The 17,752-nt window shown below is 42.1% G+C and overlaps 1 protein-coding gene across 1 annotated transcript in view; it reads right to left on the bottom strand.

Moving 5' to 3' along the window:
- The window catches only part of TACC1 (transforming acidic coiled-coil containing protein 1), a 61,720-nt gene that overhangs the window by 20,125 nt on the left and 23,843 nt on the right, over window positions 1-17,752 (bottom strand). The window contains exons 4-6 of the mRNA XM_083368682.1: window positions 7,716-7,776; window positions 6,021-6,228; window positions 2,389-2,447 (exon numbers count right to left, since the gene is read on the bottom strand). Of these exons, the coding sequence (XP_083224808.1) occupies window positions 2,389-2,447; window positions 6,021-6,228; window positions 7,716-7,776 (328 nt within the window). The remainder of the gene's footprint in view (window positions 1-2,388; window positions 2,448-6,020; window positions 6,229-7,715; window positions 7,777-17,752) is intronic.

Below are 17,752 nucleotides of genomic sequence, written 5' to 3'. Positions count from 1 at the left end.
TACAAAGTCAGCTTATTGCCCCCAACAATCTGGGTCCTCATTTTACCTACCTTGGAAGGACGGAAGGCTGAGTCAACCTTGAGCCTGGTGGGACTCGAACCTGCACTAATTGCAGGCAGCTGGTGTTACTTAAGGAGGCATTAGCCCACTGCTCCACCAAGGCTGTATAAATGTCACATAGTTAATTCCAAATTTAGAATTCTGGATCTGAATCTTTGTGTAGGATAACTGGGACTGGGACTTGATAGGACTGTCACCCTTTTTGTGAAATGAACGGAATATATCCCTTTACAAGACCACATCATTTGCAAAAAATAAGATTCTGGTTTTTCAAAAGATTCTCAAATATCACGTAAACTAAACATTACATACCCAACTGACCATTTATGCAGAATACAGAATAACAGAGTTGCATGGGATCTTGGAGATCTTCTAGTCCAACCCCCTGCTTGAGCAGGAGACCCTAACCATTTCAGATAAATGGCTGTCTAATATCCACTTAAAAACCTCCGGTAATGGAGCACCCATAACTGGAGGCAAGCCGCTCTATACTGATTAATTGTTCTCATTGATACAATTGACCTTATGTTGCATCTCTCTTTCTGATAAGCTTCCAGCCTTTACTTCTCGTCTTCCTTTGAAGACTAGGCCAACCCCTGCTTCTCTGTGACAGCCTCTCAAATATTAGAAGACAGCTTTATATCTTCTAGGAGCCTTGGTGGAGCAGTGGGCTAATGCCTCCTTAAGTAACACCAGCTGCCTGCAATTAGCGCAGGTTCGAGTCCCACCAGGCTCAAGGTTGACTCAGCCTTCCATCCTTCCCAGGTAGGTAAAATGAGGACCCAGATTGTTGGGGGCAATAAGCTGACTTTGTAATAATGCCGCTTGGGGGGGGGGCCAAAAGCCCTAATAAGCAGACATATACATAGAATGAAGGCTACTGCTAAGCTTGTAAGCCGTCCTGAGTCTTCAGAGAAGGGCGGGATATAAATGGGATTAAAATAAAAAATAAATAAATCTAGTCCTGGGGTAGGCAACCTCGGCTCTTTTATGACTCATGGACTTCAACTCACAGAATTCCTGAGTCAGCATAGCTGACTCAGGAATTCTGGGAGTTGAAGTCCATGAGTCATAAAAGAGCCGAGATTGCCTACCCCTGATCTAGTCCTTCTCTTCCTTAGATTAGACATTCCCCAGTTCCTGCAACTGCTCGTCCACTAATCGTCTTTGTTGCTCTTCTCTGCACCCTTTCTAAGGTCTCTCATCTCTCAGTCTATTTTGTACTTCTATTTATCTTAAGAACAAACACGCGATCTTTTGTTGGAAACTCTGGGGAAGTGGACTGGGACAAAAGGGATCAGAATAACAGTGAAGTTGCTTGCTATTCAGAGATCAATTTTGTCCCACGCTGCTTTCCATTCCATTCCACCAATGCTAGGAATGAATCATCTAAGAATAAGCAAAATCTCTATTCTAATCTAGCTGCAGCACAGTTCAGCTGTCAGCAGAGGTCTCTGCTAAGGTAGGACATCTTAATTCATGTCTCGTTCCAGATTAGTATTTCGCAAATGAGAGAGATGAAATGAAAGAACTTTAGTTGAAAACAAATATTTTGGGAATACTGGCTATTAACCCACCCACCCCCGAAAAAATATTCACATCCTTTGCAAAATCCTGCATTGGTCTTATTATACTATATTTAGTTTTCTTATATAGCAAACTCTCAGTTTTTCAGACCTCGACTTGGCATGCAGCAGATCAAAGTCCCCCAGATAGTTCTCGACTTGCAACAGCTCATTTAATGACTGTTCACAGCTTCAATGGCACTGAAAAAGGGACTTATGACCGTTTTTCACATACAGCTGTTGCGGCGTCCCCCTGGTCAGGGAATCCAAATTCAGATGCTTGGCAACTGACTTGTATTTATGACGGTTGCAGTGTCCTGGGGTCACGTGGTCACCTTTTGCGACCTTCTGACAAGCAAAGTCAATGGGGAAGCCAGATTCACTTAACAACCGTGTCACCAACTTAACATGTGTACCGATTCACTTAACAAGGGTGTCAAGAAAGGTTGTAAAATGAGACAAAACTCACTTAACTGTCTCACTTAGCAACAGAAATTTTGGGCTCAATTGTGGTCATATGTTGAGAGCTACCTGTACATCATTATTTAAGGACATTATTGCACAACTGACATAATGTGTGACATTTACGTCATCACCATGACGTATTTTCATTTAAGGTGAAGGCAGCGATTGAACTACAACGTATTCTGCTGTTCTAGGCAAAGATGAAAATGTAGTAAAAATAGATCCTGGGAAAGGAATTTAGCAGAAAGAGTGGTCCACGATTTTGGACATGAAGGATAAGAACAATACTTGTGCTTACTGAGATCTCACTGGAGTTATTCTTCTCTTCCAATTTGCACAAAGATTCCTTCTCGGAACCTACAGCAAAAGAACATAGGGAGATTACACATTATGACAACAAGGTACTTCCTGGTGAAATAACTGGATTTATAAAGAGGCTTACAACGTGCAACTCTATGACACTACTTGAAAGAGAGGAATGTGAAAGTCAAGGAGGATTTTCACTGAATGAAGATTGGAATGCTCCAAGTGACAGTCAGCAGAGTTTGGGGCAGACTCTTCTTAAACCAAGAGATGGAGGTAGGGGACCGTAGACAATGATCCCAATTCTGAGACCTAGGGACACCATCCTACAGAAACACCAACGAGGTATACCCAGAAAACCTTCTAAGCACATCATTATCACAACTGATGGGACAGAAAACAGCAGGACACCACTGATTGATGTTTGTGCCTCAAGCAGCAGTGACAACAACAACAACAACAATAATAATAATAATTCCATGGGAACCTGAATCAGATTTTCTGCAAATTTCAACACGTGTAGAAAAATAAAATGAGAGATTGTAAGTGAGCCTCTCCCCGAGTGCAATCCTGCCAGACAGTTCCTACAGGAAAAATCACTGTCATGTTGTCCATTCTCCCAGCTGCTCCATTGATCTTTGATGCCCCATCCTGCTGATCTTTGTCCACAGCAGCTGTTTACACCCCTTGATTGACAGGAATGCCAGCCTCACCCCAGACAAGCTTGACTGAACAGAGCTGCCCTGCATAACTCCTTTTATTCCTATCAACTGGATAAACACAAGGAATGCAAGGCAGTCTGCCGGGATGCAGCCAAAGAATTCTCCTTTGTTTTCTTTGATTTATCTCCTTTTTCAGAAGTCTTTTACTTCCAAGAAAGCTTTGTCCCATACTTTATCTATGGAGATTCTTACTCATCCAGGTCATGGTTTCTCAAAGGTGCTTTTGCAAGAGACAACTGGACTTACTTGTTTTTCTTTGAAGACCTTTTGCTTCTTGGGTGAAGCTTCTTGGATGAAAAGCGAAACACCTTCAAAGAAACACAAGAATGTCTAGTTGCCTCTTGAAAAAGCACCTTTGAGAGACCGAGGCTTTGAACTGAACTGCTGCATTCAGAGCAAAGATATTCCAGTCCAATGCAAAATATTCTCCTCTTCCACGACAGAGGAAAGCCTTGACTTACACCTGTTCATTTCACAAAGGTTCAAAGTTACAACGGCCTTGGGGAAAGGAACCGACGGCATGGACTCACACTTACGACTGTCGTGCCACAACCTTGGTGTCATGGATTCTTTTGTCGGAGGTTACCACTCTTCCCCAAATCAGGTCCTGTTGCCCCACTCCCTCTCTTTCTGAGCCCCACTTTGGAAGAACAGTGACTGTTCTACAGGTAGTCCTCGTTCATTTAGTGATGGTTCAAAATTACAACCGCAGTAAAAAAAAAAGTGACTTATGATTGCTTTTCACGCTTATGACCGCCGCAACCTCCCTGTGGTTTGCGTGATCAAAGTTCAAACGCTTGGCAGCTGGTTCCTATTTATGACCGTTTGCAGGGTCCCGGGGTCACGTGATCCCCTTTTGCGAACTTTTGACAAGCAGAGTCAATGAGGAAGCCGGATTCACTTAACCACTGTGTGACTAACTTAACAACCGCAGTTGCAGTGATTCGTTTAACAACTGCGGCAAGGAAGGTCGTAATGTGGGGCAAAATTCACTTAACAACGTTTCGTTTAACCACAGAAATGTTGGGCGCAGTTGTGGTCCTGAGTCAAGGACCGCCTGTATTTGTCTCGGGCTGCTGCTTCAGCTTCTCAAATGAACACTTTTGTGAGAGTGCACACAACCGGCTCTCAGAACTGCTGCTGTAGCCACCAGCCATCAAACGGCCTGCCCTGCACGGGAAGGAGATGGGACTGCATTCCGCTAAAAGCATGCCTGCTTTTGTGTCAAGCGTAAGGAACCAGAATGACACTGTGAGACCCTGAAGACTTATTTCTTCACTACTAGACTTTCTACAAGGGAACGGTCAGAAAAAGGCTGCTGGGATTTGTGGGGGGGGAGGCAATCTGAAATCTTGCTGGAGTAGAACTAAATATTAAACTCTCCTTGGCTCATTTTTGAAGTCTCTTTTCTGGGTGGCCAAGGAGATTCTCAATCATCCAGGTCCAGCTTGTAAGCCAGCTTGTAAGCCAGCTTGTAAGCTGCCCTGAGTCTTCGGAGAAGGGCGGGATATAAATGGAATTAAAGAAAAAAAAGAATTGTCCCAAAGGTGCTTTTTCAAGAGGCAGCTGGACTTTAAGTGGGTATAGATTCACTAAATTGTTAGATATTGGCATGTGAGCAGGCACACACAGACACACACACCTGGAAAACCTGCATCAATGATTAATACAGCTGTAAAACCTATAAAAGAGACCCAAAGGTGCTTTTTCAACTGGACTTTCTCATTTTTTCCTTTGAAGACATTTCGCTTTTCATCCGAGAAGCTTCTTCGGCTCGGAGTGGACGGTGGGGAATGGAAGGATTCGCATCATTTGCATTCTTCTTCTTTTTTTGAAAATTTTATTAGTTTTTATAGGGTTGGGAATAGAGTGGGATCAGGATTAAGGTTGGGGTCAAGGGGAGGTTGGGTTCAAGGTTGGGGTTGGGGCTGGGGTATCCCCCAGGAACATTTTCAATATTTGGCAAACAGGATATTGTCGGGTACATGTATGTAAATAACAATAATAGGTATAATAGTTGATAACAATAATAAATATGATTAATTATCATAGGCAGTGTTAGTTAATCTATTCTTCTTACTAATATATATTCAGAATTACATATCACATTCCTTTCTCTCTAATTCGTTTTTCTAGCCACTGATAAAAAATTATTCCATGTTCTAAAGCAGGCATGTCAAACTGCCGGCCCGCGGGCCGGATGCATCACAACAAAGCCGCACCCACCCCATTGCCGGCAATGGGGGAAAAGTCACGTGATGTCGCGAGTTTGACACGCCTGTTCTAAAGTAAACTGAATTTTCTTTTTTTGTTTTTCCACCAGCTGTTTGCAAAGAGTATAAATCCTTCCATTCCTTCCAGTCAGAGCTGGAGAATCTTCTTGGATGAGAAACGAAACGTCTTCAAAGAAAAAAGCAAGAAAAGTCCAGTTGACTCTTGAAAAAAGCACCTTTGGGTCTATTTTTTAGGCTTTACAGCTATATTAATTATTGACGCAGGTTTTCCAGGTGTGTGTTTGTGTGTTTCTGCTCACATGCCAATATCTAACAGTTAGTGAATCTATACCCACTTAAAGGCTTCGGGAATAGACGCATTCAGGGAATCCAGCCTGTACGTTTGTTTTATTAAAAAGGCATCCAATGACTCTGAAAGTTTTTCACTCAAAAACTGACAGCCTTTCCAGAATACAAGCCTTATTGAAATACAGTAGCCTCCCGCAGCATCTGTACTCCAGATGTGTTGGACAAGAACTTGCAGACTTCCCTTGCTGACAGCCAACGACTGTGCTACCAGCGATGGGAATTGTGACTCGGCAAATTTGGAAGGCAGACAGAGGAAAGAACTACACTGTTAATGCAAGAGAGAGAGAGAGAGAGAGAGAGAATAACGAGAGAAGCTTCCATACCTTCTACTGGGGATGAAAACGTATGATTTATGGTAGACACGGGCACATTGGAACACTCAAAATACTCCAGGTCTTCCTCGGGCTCACCTTTTACCTCCAAATCAGTTGGCTTCTGACCGGTGGAAGCCAGTTTTTCTTCATCGGTAGCATGCCCGTCCTGACTGGGAAGATCTGGGATTTTGGAAATAAGTGCTGCTTCCTCTTCACCCTGTATAAAGAAGAGGGCAGTTAAAAGTGAGAACAATCTAACCTTGACTATATAAGCAGCACCACACAATAAGAACCTAATTACACAGACAGTCTGTATCTCAGAAGCTCAGCCATCCTCAACCCCAGCACCTTCCCTCCGTGGGACTCCCAGAATTCTCTGCAACAGCCCCACTGGCTGGAAAATTCTGTGGAGCTTTAAAGTTCACATATCTGGAGGTGTCCCTGTTGGCTGCAGCAAGGGTTGGAAGGAAGAGTTGATGTAGTTTCTACCCCACTCTTTTTCCTGCTGCAAATGGCATAATTTTGGTTTACATGATGCAGGAAACCAACAAGTGTCAGGCACCAGAAATCAGAAACCGAGGCTGTTCAAATGTGTAGAAATTTAATCAACAGAATTCAAGGTGGGCTGGACTTAATCTCTTGTGGGCACGAAGGGATTTGGGGCTGATGACGTACTTGACCCCTCCCTCAGATTCAGCCTGGTCATCTCCTACAACAAGGCTGATGAACGGGAATACACATATGCTTGGCCATCTTTTCAAGCTTGGGGTTTTGAAAATCTTTTTAAGCCAGGTTTAACTGGCTTAAATTGTTTGACCCGGTTACCCCTTTTCTTGGTCTCCAATAATGTCATTATTCCCACAAACAACAACCCAAGATTCTGTTATTTTATACAACCATCTCGGCAACAACGACCCCACATTTGATCCTCAACTCACAAATAAGAAATTACAAATTGCTCCATTACCCCCAGGATATGCCCAAGTATCTCCTTGATAATTTCTCTCAGTTTAAGAACCTCTGTTTTAATTATTTGTTCTTTCAACATTTTAGATTGTTGAGTTTTAATGCTCACTTTAATGACTCACACTGTAGGGGAAATGGGCGGAATAAAAACTGAATGAACAAATGAATGAATGAATGAATGAATGAATGAATGCTGTTTGAACAATCTGCAATTTATTTTAATGGTTTTCAAACATCTAACCCAGCAAAGACGTGTAGGTAACATTGCAACAAACAATATAATTACAGATATAGATGTAGACATATCACACAGGACTACCGACTGTCCAGATCAGTATGTTCTATCATTCAATTATACTGTTCCACAATACAGATAGACCTCATGTTATGATCATTTGTTCAGCAACAATTCAAAGTTATAATGGTGCTGAAGGAAGGGACTTATAATAACCAGACCTTGAAGTTCAACAAATCTATCCAATAAGAAGCTTCAGGTAATAAAGGAATAAGTTTTTGAAAAATTTGTTTAAGTTTTTCAACCCAGCCTCTCTAACTCATCGTACCAGCCACTGATGGATGCCCCCAATCTCGTCTTCAGGAAGATTTACGATGCCAACCTCTGAGGCCGGCAAGTTTGTTCCTGGCTGCTCCTGCACACAACTAGCCACCACAATTTGGTTCTTCACCTCCAAGACAAGTGCAGTCATGTTCTAAAGGGGAGCAACTGAACACCTTTACCTGAGAGCAAGCATCCAGGGCCAAGGGATGAGTTTCATACTTTCTCACCTTGCAGCCACTCCTGTAAAAAAGAAAGCATGTATCGGTTAGGGTCAGATGTTCTGGTTTTCTCATGGAAAGAGGAGAGCAAGCAAGGGAGAAGAGACACACACACAGCCAGAGAGGGGGGAACTGAAGCAAAATAAAGGGCAAATCCTGAATTTGCTGATGTTCAGCCAGGAAGGAAAGTCACTAGCCATTTCCCCCGCCCCCCCACTGTTTGCTGAATGCCCTTCTTGGTCTGAAATAACCAATAATAAAAGGCCTTTGAGCAAGTTCTACAAAGCAAATGACACACTGCCAATATAGGATATCCAGACCTGTTCACCAACAGAATACATGTGGGTGCAAATACTGAATGCGCGTTTCTCATTTTTGAAGATAGGTTGAATGTATGTTCAGGATAAATGGGATTTGGGTGCAATGCTAAGCCAGAGTCTTCCTTCATCCCCTCTGGAAAAGACCCAAAACATCTGCCTCCGGTTTCAATCTAACTACCGTCTACCTCAAAGCAGGTCAACCTGTCATGCTTTTAAAATAAGGATTTCTAAAAGAGCCATAATTGATACCAGACTTTGGTTCATAAATAGCGGCTCAAACTAAACAGACTTTCCCCAGTTTGGGACACAGCCCACCAGGGTTTAAAAGAAGAAGGGTGTTGTCCAGCCCCAATGGACAAATACATGTTTAGCCAGGAGAGGGGGGGGGGCATTTTTGTTCCCGACACACCAGGCGTGGGGAATCTTGGTTCTTTTATGACTTGTGGACTTCAACTCCCAGAATTCCTGAGCCAGCACATGTGCTGACTCAGGAATTCTGGGAGTTGAAGTCCACAAATCATAAAAGAGCCAAGATTCCCCACCCCTGCCCTACACCATATACTTTCCTAGGATCCATCATCCAGCAAGATAGGATGATGGATCCTACAGGAGAATCACCTAGAATGGGGGTGGCAGTTAGCAAACTACAGGTCGTCCTCAACTTTCAACAGTTCATTGAATGACCGTTTGAAGTTACAACGGCACTGAAAAAAGTGATTTATGGCCATTTTTCACACTTACGACCCTTGCAGCATCCCCAGGGTCACATGATCAAAATTAAGATGCTTGGCAACTGGTTCATATTTATGACGGTCGCAGTGTCCCGGGGACATGTGATCCCCTTTTTCGACCTTCTGACAAGCAAAGTCAATGGGGCAGCAAGATTCACTTAACAACCGTGTTACTAACGTAACAACCGGAGTGGTTCGCTTAACAACTGCAGGCAAGCAAGGTTGCTAAATGGAGCAAAATTCACTTAACAAAGGTCCCGCTTAGCAATGGAAATTGTGGGCTCTATTGTGGCTGCACCTGGAGGATCACCTGTAACAAGTTGGTGCTTTGCAACTGGCGATATTCCCTAGCAGCCATTTTGAGCGTAGGCTCACATCCTCCAAATTCCACACGTGACCCCTAGCCCCGAAGTGGCCTAGTCAAACAATTCAACCTCTTTCACCTACACAAAGAAACGTACTAACATTTTGCAAAAATTAGCCTGCATCAAACCCTACTTCCTTCCCCCTGCTGTTGTAGATCAAAGACCAGCAAATGCTGAACAAATAGAACAAATTATTCCAGTTGCCATCCTTCATCTCCATCAAATTAATTGGCAAGGAGGAAGGTAGTTAAAAGCAAAGTCCAGCCTTCAGCTGCTGGCTAGCTTTTTTCCTGAGAGCCCTTGCTGGTTCATGTTATGGCCACCTAAGGAACACACCCTGTGCAGCCACAGAGTGCAAGCAGAATGACCTTGTAATCACAAGTCCATTTGCAAAGGGGCCCCTGAGAATTAATTGCTTGTGTGATTTCTTGCAATCCAAGCATTACAGGCAGACTAATGAAGCCATCAACCCCCCCTTGAGCTGAATGGGAATTCTTTTACAAGCAAATGTGCTCAGCAGAAGCAGCCAATTAAGACAAAGGAGTGAATAAACCACCACAGCCTGATTTGAATCCTTTGGCCACACATTTCAAGGGTCTTTAAAGCGAAACAAGCAACCGGTTTCCCTACCATAATGCCTAAGCAATAAAATGATGGTTAACTTAATTAATAAAACAGGGTGCAAAGCCGGCATGGAACTGAATTCTGCTTACACAGAAAATTCTAAATTTTAACCTGAAGAAAATAACCTGGAGTTTTGGATGATTCTACACATGCGTACATCCAAGCATACTCTTCGCCCAAAGGAAAATTAAGGCAAATGTGTTTGCTTCTATTGCCACGTTCTCAGAAAAGCTGAGACACTTATTTTAAAAAAAGAATGAGAGATGGAAGAGAGAGAGCTCTTTTAAGTTAGCAATCCCTCCCCCACAACACACACAGTTCCTGTACAAACCCACAGCATTGTTCTCATTTCAGTTGTCACTATTTGCAAAAGCTGCTTTCTCTCACCGGCCCTGTATTTTCACTTTCAAAAGCAGCAGCGGCGGTGGCAACCCATTCTTTGCCCTGCCCTGAAGTCAGGAGATGCTATAAGCAAGATCCAGAAATGCAATTTTTGCCCCAGCTCTAAAAAAAAAAACAACCCTATCTGCTCTCTGTTTCTCATAACACAAGTACATTAAGCCAACCAGCTTGATTGATTGATTTAAAACATTTATATAGCTGTCCATCTTTCAACCAACTCTGGGCAGCTCCCAATCAAACGGAGAACCCCACGCTGAATTTCCTCATTCTGTTGATTACCTGTCAGCTCTTGGAGATCAGGGAAGAAACAGGTAGAGCAGTGACCCTAGGAAAGCCTTTTTAGTGTGGGGCAGAATAACAACATCTTGAAAGACTATCACAGTTTCTCTTCATCTTATGCCAAACAAAATCAAAGCCGGGTTAGTTTGATTTTTTCCCCCTCTCACCCTTTCCTCTTTCCCAGGACCGAATAGAGGCAGTTTCTCAATTTATGAACATTTATTTAGCAATCATTCAAAGCTATGACACTGCTGAGGGGGGAAAGTGACCTACAGCTGGTCCTTCCATTTACAGCTGCTGCAGTGTCCCCAGTCATGTTATTGCAACACAGGCTCTCGAGACAAGGATGGGCTGAATCTGCCTTCTCCCAATTCCAAGAGCCCCCAATCTCCCAATCTTGTGTTGCACCTGGGAGATAATCTAGATCTTTGTTCTATTTAAAGATGTGTTGATAATCCTGCAAATTTTTGAGGGTCAGCTAAATGAGCTTCAGACCAAACCTGTGGTAGTTACATGAACACAGTTATGCAGGGTTTTTTTCAGCAGCACTACAGGAACTGCTTGTTATTGCCTTCTCTGGAACATGGGTCCTATCCCACTCCCAAGTTTAGAGTGTCCTATCTAATACTTTCTAGCGTGTCCTACCTAATAATAAACCAAATCTGATCCTGCTTATTTTTTGAAGAGTGATCGAGATTAGTTGTTGATTATCTACAGACCCCTCACATCCCGGACATAAGCTGTTTCAACTCCTCCCCTCAGGACACAGCGATAGGGCATTGCATGCCAAAACAACTAGACACAAAGACAGTTTTTTTCCCCCATGCCATCACCCTGCTGACCACATAATTGCCACAACACTGCCTTATGCCTAAAGATATTTACCCATGTAGTAGGCTGTATAGCTATTATTCTTCTCATCTTCTCATCTTTCCTACTATCTTCTCCTATTGGTATCTTATGATTTATCACTTGTTGTTTCTATCTTATGATTGATTGTAACTATGATTTATGATCTATAACCTATTACTTTGTTGTTTGTATGTATACTGAGAGCTTATGCATCAGAGACAAATTCCTGGCGTGCCCACTCACACTTGGCATATAAAGAATTGTGTTTGGCCAATAAAGAATTCTATTCTATTCTATTCTATTCTATTCTATTCTGTTCTGTTCTGTTCTGTTCTGTTCTGTTCTGTTCTATTCTATTCTATTCTATTCTATTCTATATTCTATTCTATTCTGTTCTGTTCTGTTCTGTTCTATTCTATTCTATTCTATTCTATTCTATTCTATTCTATTCTATTCTATTCTATTCTATTCTATTCTATTCTATTCTATTCTATTCTATTCCATTCCATTCCATTCCATTCCATTCCATTCCCTATTCTCTTCTCTTCTATTTTCTCTCCTCCTCTCTCCTCTTCTATTCACCACCACTCATCTTGAAAAAGCTACTGCATTTTTTTTTGTCAATTGAGCTTGACCTCACGGGCACATCCATATTATTTTCTTGACAGCAATCTGAAATTGGGTTGCCAGAGATGTACCCTCAGTTGGGAGACTGCAAGGGCACACTACAAGCCGGGATCATTTTACAGGCACAAACATCCACTGCAAATAAGCATGCCATCAACAGCAGATCAAATCAGATCAAATCAAACGTTATTACTGCTATCAAAGACCGCAGTGCCATCAACAGCAAGCATAGTCATCTCTCCCTACGTGTTCCACTGGGAAGCAAAGCTGCCAGATGAAATCGTGCCTTTTAAATGGAGGCCAAGGACAACACACTCTTTTTATTTTTTTAAGCCAGGAGGCAAAAAAACAAACCAAAAGCAACATGCAACAGAGAAAAGGAGAGAGAGAGAAGGAGAAAGAGAGAGAATACCAAAACCTTCCAGAAAAGGAATGAAGAAAAGAAAAGAAAGGGAGAGAAAATTACTTACAACAGAAAACAGAGAAATTTCACTTGTTCTGTAGTCCTGAGGCACCAGAAATAAACAAAGACAAGCAGAGGGAGAGAGATGGAAGGGAAGGAGAAAATATACATGAAAGATCCAGATATATACAGTATTATCCTATTGAATAAATGCTTATTGGTCCTCTGAAAATGCGCTAGGAAGAGAACGTGACATATTTAGGACTAGGAGAAGAGACCTCAAAAGAAGTGTCACAGCTTATTACAAGAGCCGTATCTAAATGTCACAGTTCTGCATGAACATCAGATGGAATTAAAGTCTCTGAGAACCCCAGCTTTCATTGTAAATAGCACAAAGCCACTTGTTAATGGCTGTAAAAACTCTTGACTCAAAGGCCAAGGAGGTCCCAGAAAGTAGAAATGGAAATGCGGAAGATGCCAGCGGCTAGATGACTGAAAGCTTTAGGATTCTGGTATGGTAGCTTGGCCTCAATTTTATTAGCAACCCCCAAACTGCAAGCATACAAAACTGAATGCAGTGTGCAGTGTGAATAATTTATGCAAATCTTAAAATTAGACCTGTGAACTGGGGGCATAGTTTTGATTATAGAGGCAGAAGATGAGACCAGCCCTTTCCATATAGTCTACACCGGGGGTCTTCAAACTTGAGGAATTCTGGGAGTTGAAGTCCACAAGTCATAAAAGGGCCAAGTTTGAAGACCCCTGGTCTCTACATAGAGAGGTTATTCAAGGGTAACAGGTACCCAGTTGCATCCATAAGCTCTTATCTCTGGAAAGCAACAGCCCGTTTGGACCAGAAGAAAGTAAGCTGAAGCTTTCCAGATGTTCTGAACTTCAATGTCCATCAGTCCCAGCCAACATAATCAATAAGCAGAGATGTTGGGAACTGTAGTTCAGCAGTGCCTGGAACACCAGAAGATTCCTAACTCCTGATGTAGACAAGACCAAGCTAGCTGGATCAATGATGTGACTTGTTAGACCTTTCAGATGTTAAAGTGGTCCCATTTTTACAAATGTGACATGCCAATATCTGCCCATTTCCAAGGACCTCAAAAATGTGTCGCCGTTCCCTCACTTTAAGATTCCTACACCGCATTTATAAGTACATTTTAGGCTTACACTTACAACTTGCTTGACTTCCATGGTGTACCTGGCTGATTCCCTGTTCAAAAGCTTCTTAATCCCCAGAAGTTTTAATTTCAGCAAGCCAATGATGTCACATCTACCCAGCTCAATACAGAATTTGGGAACACATTGACTTTCTTAGCTAGGGTTAATAAAGTTGAGCTGCACAAATTCAGATGAATACTAATCACTTGATCTGGTGACCTTTCTCCTTAAGCCTCATGTTTTGCCCAAACCACCAATCTCAATGGAGCAGAACAGATTATTGAGGAAGGGTTAGCTGCTTCAGCAGGGGTCTCCAAACTTGGCCGCTTTAAGACTTGTGGACTTCCAACTCCCAGAATTCCTCAGCATTGCTGGCTGAGGAATTCTGGGAATTCAAGTCCACAAGTTTTAAAGCAGCCAAATTTGAAGACCCCTGTGCTTCAGTCTGTAAATTCTTTTTGAAAAGAATTTCTCCCTAATACTGTATGTCGCACGAAGCAACAGTCCTTCTCCCTTTCACATGTATTTTGCACACGCAATGAAGCTGTGGCTCATACTGCTTTCCCGCCATGCGCAAGCACAGTGCACAATTATACTAATGAGCTATTACCAAGGTGGAAAGCCTGGCACGTTGCACTTTTGCTAGGATTGAAATAGCTTTGGAGCCAGCTACAGCAATTGTCCTCCTGATGTGGCAGATCTTATGGGAGAAAATATGGCAACTGGGGGAAGTCACTTCAGTAACTAGACAGCAGCATTTCTGTTGACTTTAAGATAAGACACCAGGAAAACAAGATTGGCCTTCCCCACTCATGCTGGCAGAGGGGGCAGTACTGCAAATCCCATCAGCCAAGGAATTTTGGCTGGTGGGATCCAAGAGAACATTAAATACTGGAACAGCCTTTTCTGATCTTAGGAACATCTACCCTCTTTCTTTTAGTCTTCAGGAAATTCTGAAAGCCTGGCATGGGGTCCTGAAGGAGAAGCCGTTTGTTGGCTGAAGGTGGAGAAGGCACCTCTGCCTGTCCCCTCCAAATCCTTTGTTTTTGTTTGTTTTAATTTTTTTTTCAATTTTAATCTGTTTTTATATTTAGAATCGTTGAGCGTTTGTATGTTTTATGTTGGCTCAGAGTTGTCTTGAACCAAGAACTGGGCGGCAAATAAATTTATGAAGTGTGGGTGACAAAGGTAATAAAACGCCTCAGGTTTGGGCTGCTTTCTCTCCCAGAGAGGATGGGTTTAAAAAGTCTCATCTCAAAGACAAAGGAATGATGAACCGTTTCTTTTAAAACCCGCATAGAGTTAGGTTGGGATTAGTGCAAGTTTGTATAGTGCAAAATTTGATTGAGCGTGATTTATATGCTGAGACCAAGCCATGTTCAAGGTGAGCCCAAAGTCAGTTAAGGCAAGAATAACGCCTGCTGTTTGCCATCCGGGGTTTTAGATTCTAAATCGTGTGTGCAAAATGAAGAAAAGGAAAGTTCTGTTTGGGGAAATGACAAAAAAAAAATACAGGATCATTTTGAAGAACTACATCAGAGTAAGGAAATAGCAGGTATGCCTTGTATGTCGGTCTATCTTCCTTTAGTGTTATTCCATATTTCATTATAGGTAGACCTTGACTTACAACAGGGATTGGAAAATTTGTTAAGTGGTGTGGTTATTAACGGCATCATGTGGCTGCACTCAGTTTTATGACCTTTTTCCATAGTGTTTATTAAGCGAATCACTGTGGTTTTATATTGCTTTTCCTACAGGTGCTTAGGGACGCGGTGGCTCAGTGGGTTAGGACGCTGAGCTTGTCGATCAGAAGGTCGGCAGTTTGGCGGGTCGAATCCCGAGTGCTGCATAACAGAGTGAGCGCCTGTCACTCGTCCCAGCTTCTGCCAACCTAGCAGTTCGAAAGCACATAAAAATGCAAGTAGAAAAATAGGGACCACTACGGTGGGAAGGTAGCTCTTCGGCTTTGAAACGGAGTTGAGCACCGGCCCCTAGAGTTGGAAACGACTAGCACGCATGTGCGGGGGAACCTTTACCTTTACTTTTTACAGGTGCTTAAGGCCTTGTATATTGCATTCCTTCTTCCAATGAATTGTGCAACAACAACAGGCAGGTTGGACTGAGAGACAATGGCTGATTTGGTTACTTACTGGACTTTTGTGAAAGAGGTTGGATTAATAATAATAATAATAATAATAATAATAATAATAATAATAATAATAATAATAATAATAATAAGAAGAAGAAGAAGAAGAAGAAGAAGAAGAAGAAGAAGAAGAAGAAGAAGAAGAAGAAGAAGAAGAAGAAGAAGAAGAAGAAGAAGAAGTTGTTGTTGGAAGGTACCTTGGAGGTCATCTAGTCCAACCCCCTGATCAGGCAGGAAGCCCTATACCATTTCAGACAAATGGCTGTCCAATCTCTTCTTAAAAACCTCCAGTGTTGGAGCAACCCACAACTTCTGGAGACAAACTGTTCCACTGATTGATTGTTCTCACTGTCAGGAAGTTTCTCCTGAGTTCTAGATTGCTTCTCTCCTTGGTTAGTTTCCATCCATTGCTTCTTGTCCTGCCTTCAGGCGCTTTGGAAAATAGCTTGACTCACTCTTCTTTGGGGCAGCCCCTTAGATATTGGAACACTGCTATCATGTCCCCCCTCGTCCTTCTCTTCATTAAACTAGACATACCCAATTCCAGCAACCGTTCCTTATATGTTTTAGTCCACAGTCCCTTGATCATCTTTGTTGCTCTCCTCTGCATTCTTTCTAGAGTCTCAACATCTTTTTTACATCGTGGTGACAAAAACTGGATGCAGTATTTGAAACATGATCTCCTCTCAATACTGCTATATTTGATTATTAGGAGAGCTAAAATTAAAAATAACCAAGCGTTTCCTGGCAACATTAAGTGAATGTTGTAATATTTAAAAGCTTGTCATCTTGGAGTATACCAGAATCTGCCTTCCAATAGAAGATAATATTTGCAGCTCAGGAGTGAACTGTGGAGTTCTTGGTGCCCTCTGAACTTGGCTGCTGCTAACAGATGTTTCATTAACCCAAATCATTGAAGATGTTACCTAGTTGGGTAATGAAACATTTGAAGGCAAATAACCAACCCCTGAGGACCCCCAAAATTCCACAGAATCTGCCTTTCAGGGCCACATGAACTATCTCAGGATGGAGATTTCAGGGGGAAAAAGTTTTAATCTTGGATGAATTATTAGTCTATGGTTGTCATCCTTATCCAGGGTTAACTTAATCAAGGTGATTCAGTTAACCCAGATTTATATAACACTGAATCACCAAGTAACCGCACAAAGTTTGCACAAAGCACTAAGCTATTGTGTGGTTGACTAGGTGTGCCAGCATAGAAGGCATCTGCTTATATCCGCATCCTGTTTTCTGTGCCAGCACCAAATTGAGCATCCTTAAAGAGGCAGGTGTTGAATTTTGGGAGTTTAAGAGTTGCTGAGGTGAGGAAATAGTGGAGTAAAAGATACCTAAGTCACAGCATTTGTGTGATGATGTCATCAGGCACACTTTGGTATTTGCCCCATTGACATGTTCAGAACCTGTGCTGAAGAGGCATATGCCTTCTCAAACCAAACTATGACTTTTTTAAAAAGCAACTCTTTTATATATATTTATAGAAAAATACGTTCCCTTTAGCCGCAAGAAAAAAAAAGATGTATTTACAAATGAGTTCCTATTCTGAGTGTCCTGCTCTTTCTATCGCAAGCTGTTTCTGCCATGTTTGAGAAAAGAGTTATTTAACCTGGAAGAATTCTCATCTTTTGGCTTAGATGAGTTGGGAAAGAGATCATTGGAACAGTTAATCTGGCAAAGTCTCCACGGAGTTACAGTGTGTACAATACTTTCCCCTTCAAACGAAATCATATAATCAAATCATTTTTGGAGGGTTGGGGATGAATTGCTCCCAATGGGCAGCTGGGGGCTGTTATAGTAAGGGGTTTGGCTTCAGTGATCCTCTACACTTCCATGCTTCTCCTTACTTTGACCCCAAAATATTAAGACTGACTGCAGCATCAAACTGTCTGCAGATTTATTCAGTGGAAGTAGTCCTTGATTTACAATCATTTGTTTAGTGACCATTCAAAGGTACAACGGCCATGAAAAAATTGACTCATGACTGTTTTCCACATTCACATCCATTGAAGCATCCCCATAATCACTTGATCAAAATTTGGATGCTTGGCAACTGGCAAGTAT

Source organism: Vipera ursinii (assembly GCF_947247035.1).
Source record: "Vipera ursinii genome assembly, chromosome: 8".
Taxonomy (NCBI): Eukaryota; Metazoa; Chordata; class Lepidosauria; order Squamata; family Viperidae; genus Vipera; species Vipera ursinii.
Note: the sequence above shows the minus strand (reverse complement) of the source record. Positions and strands in the feature narration are given on the sequence as shown.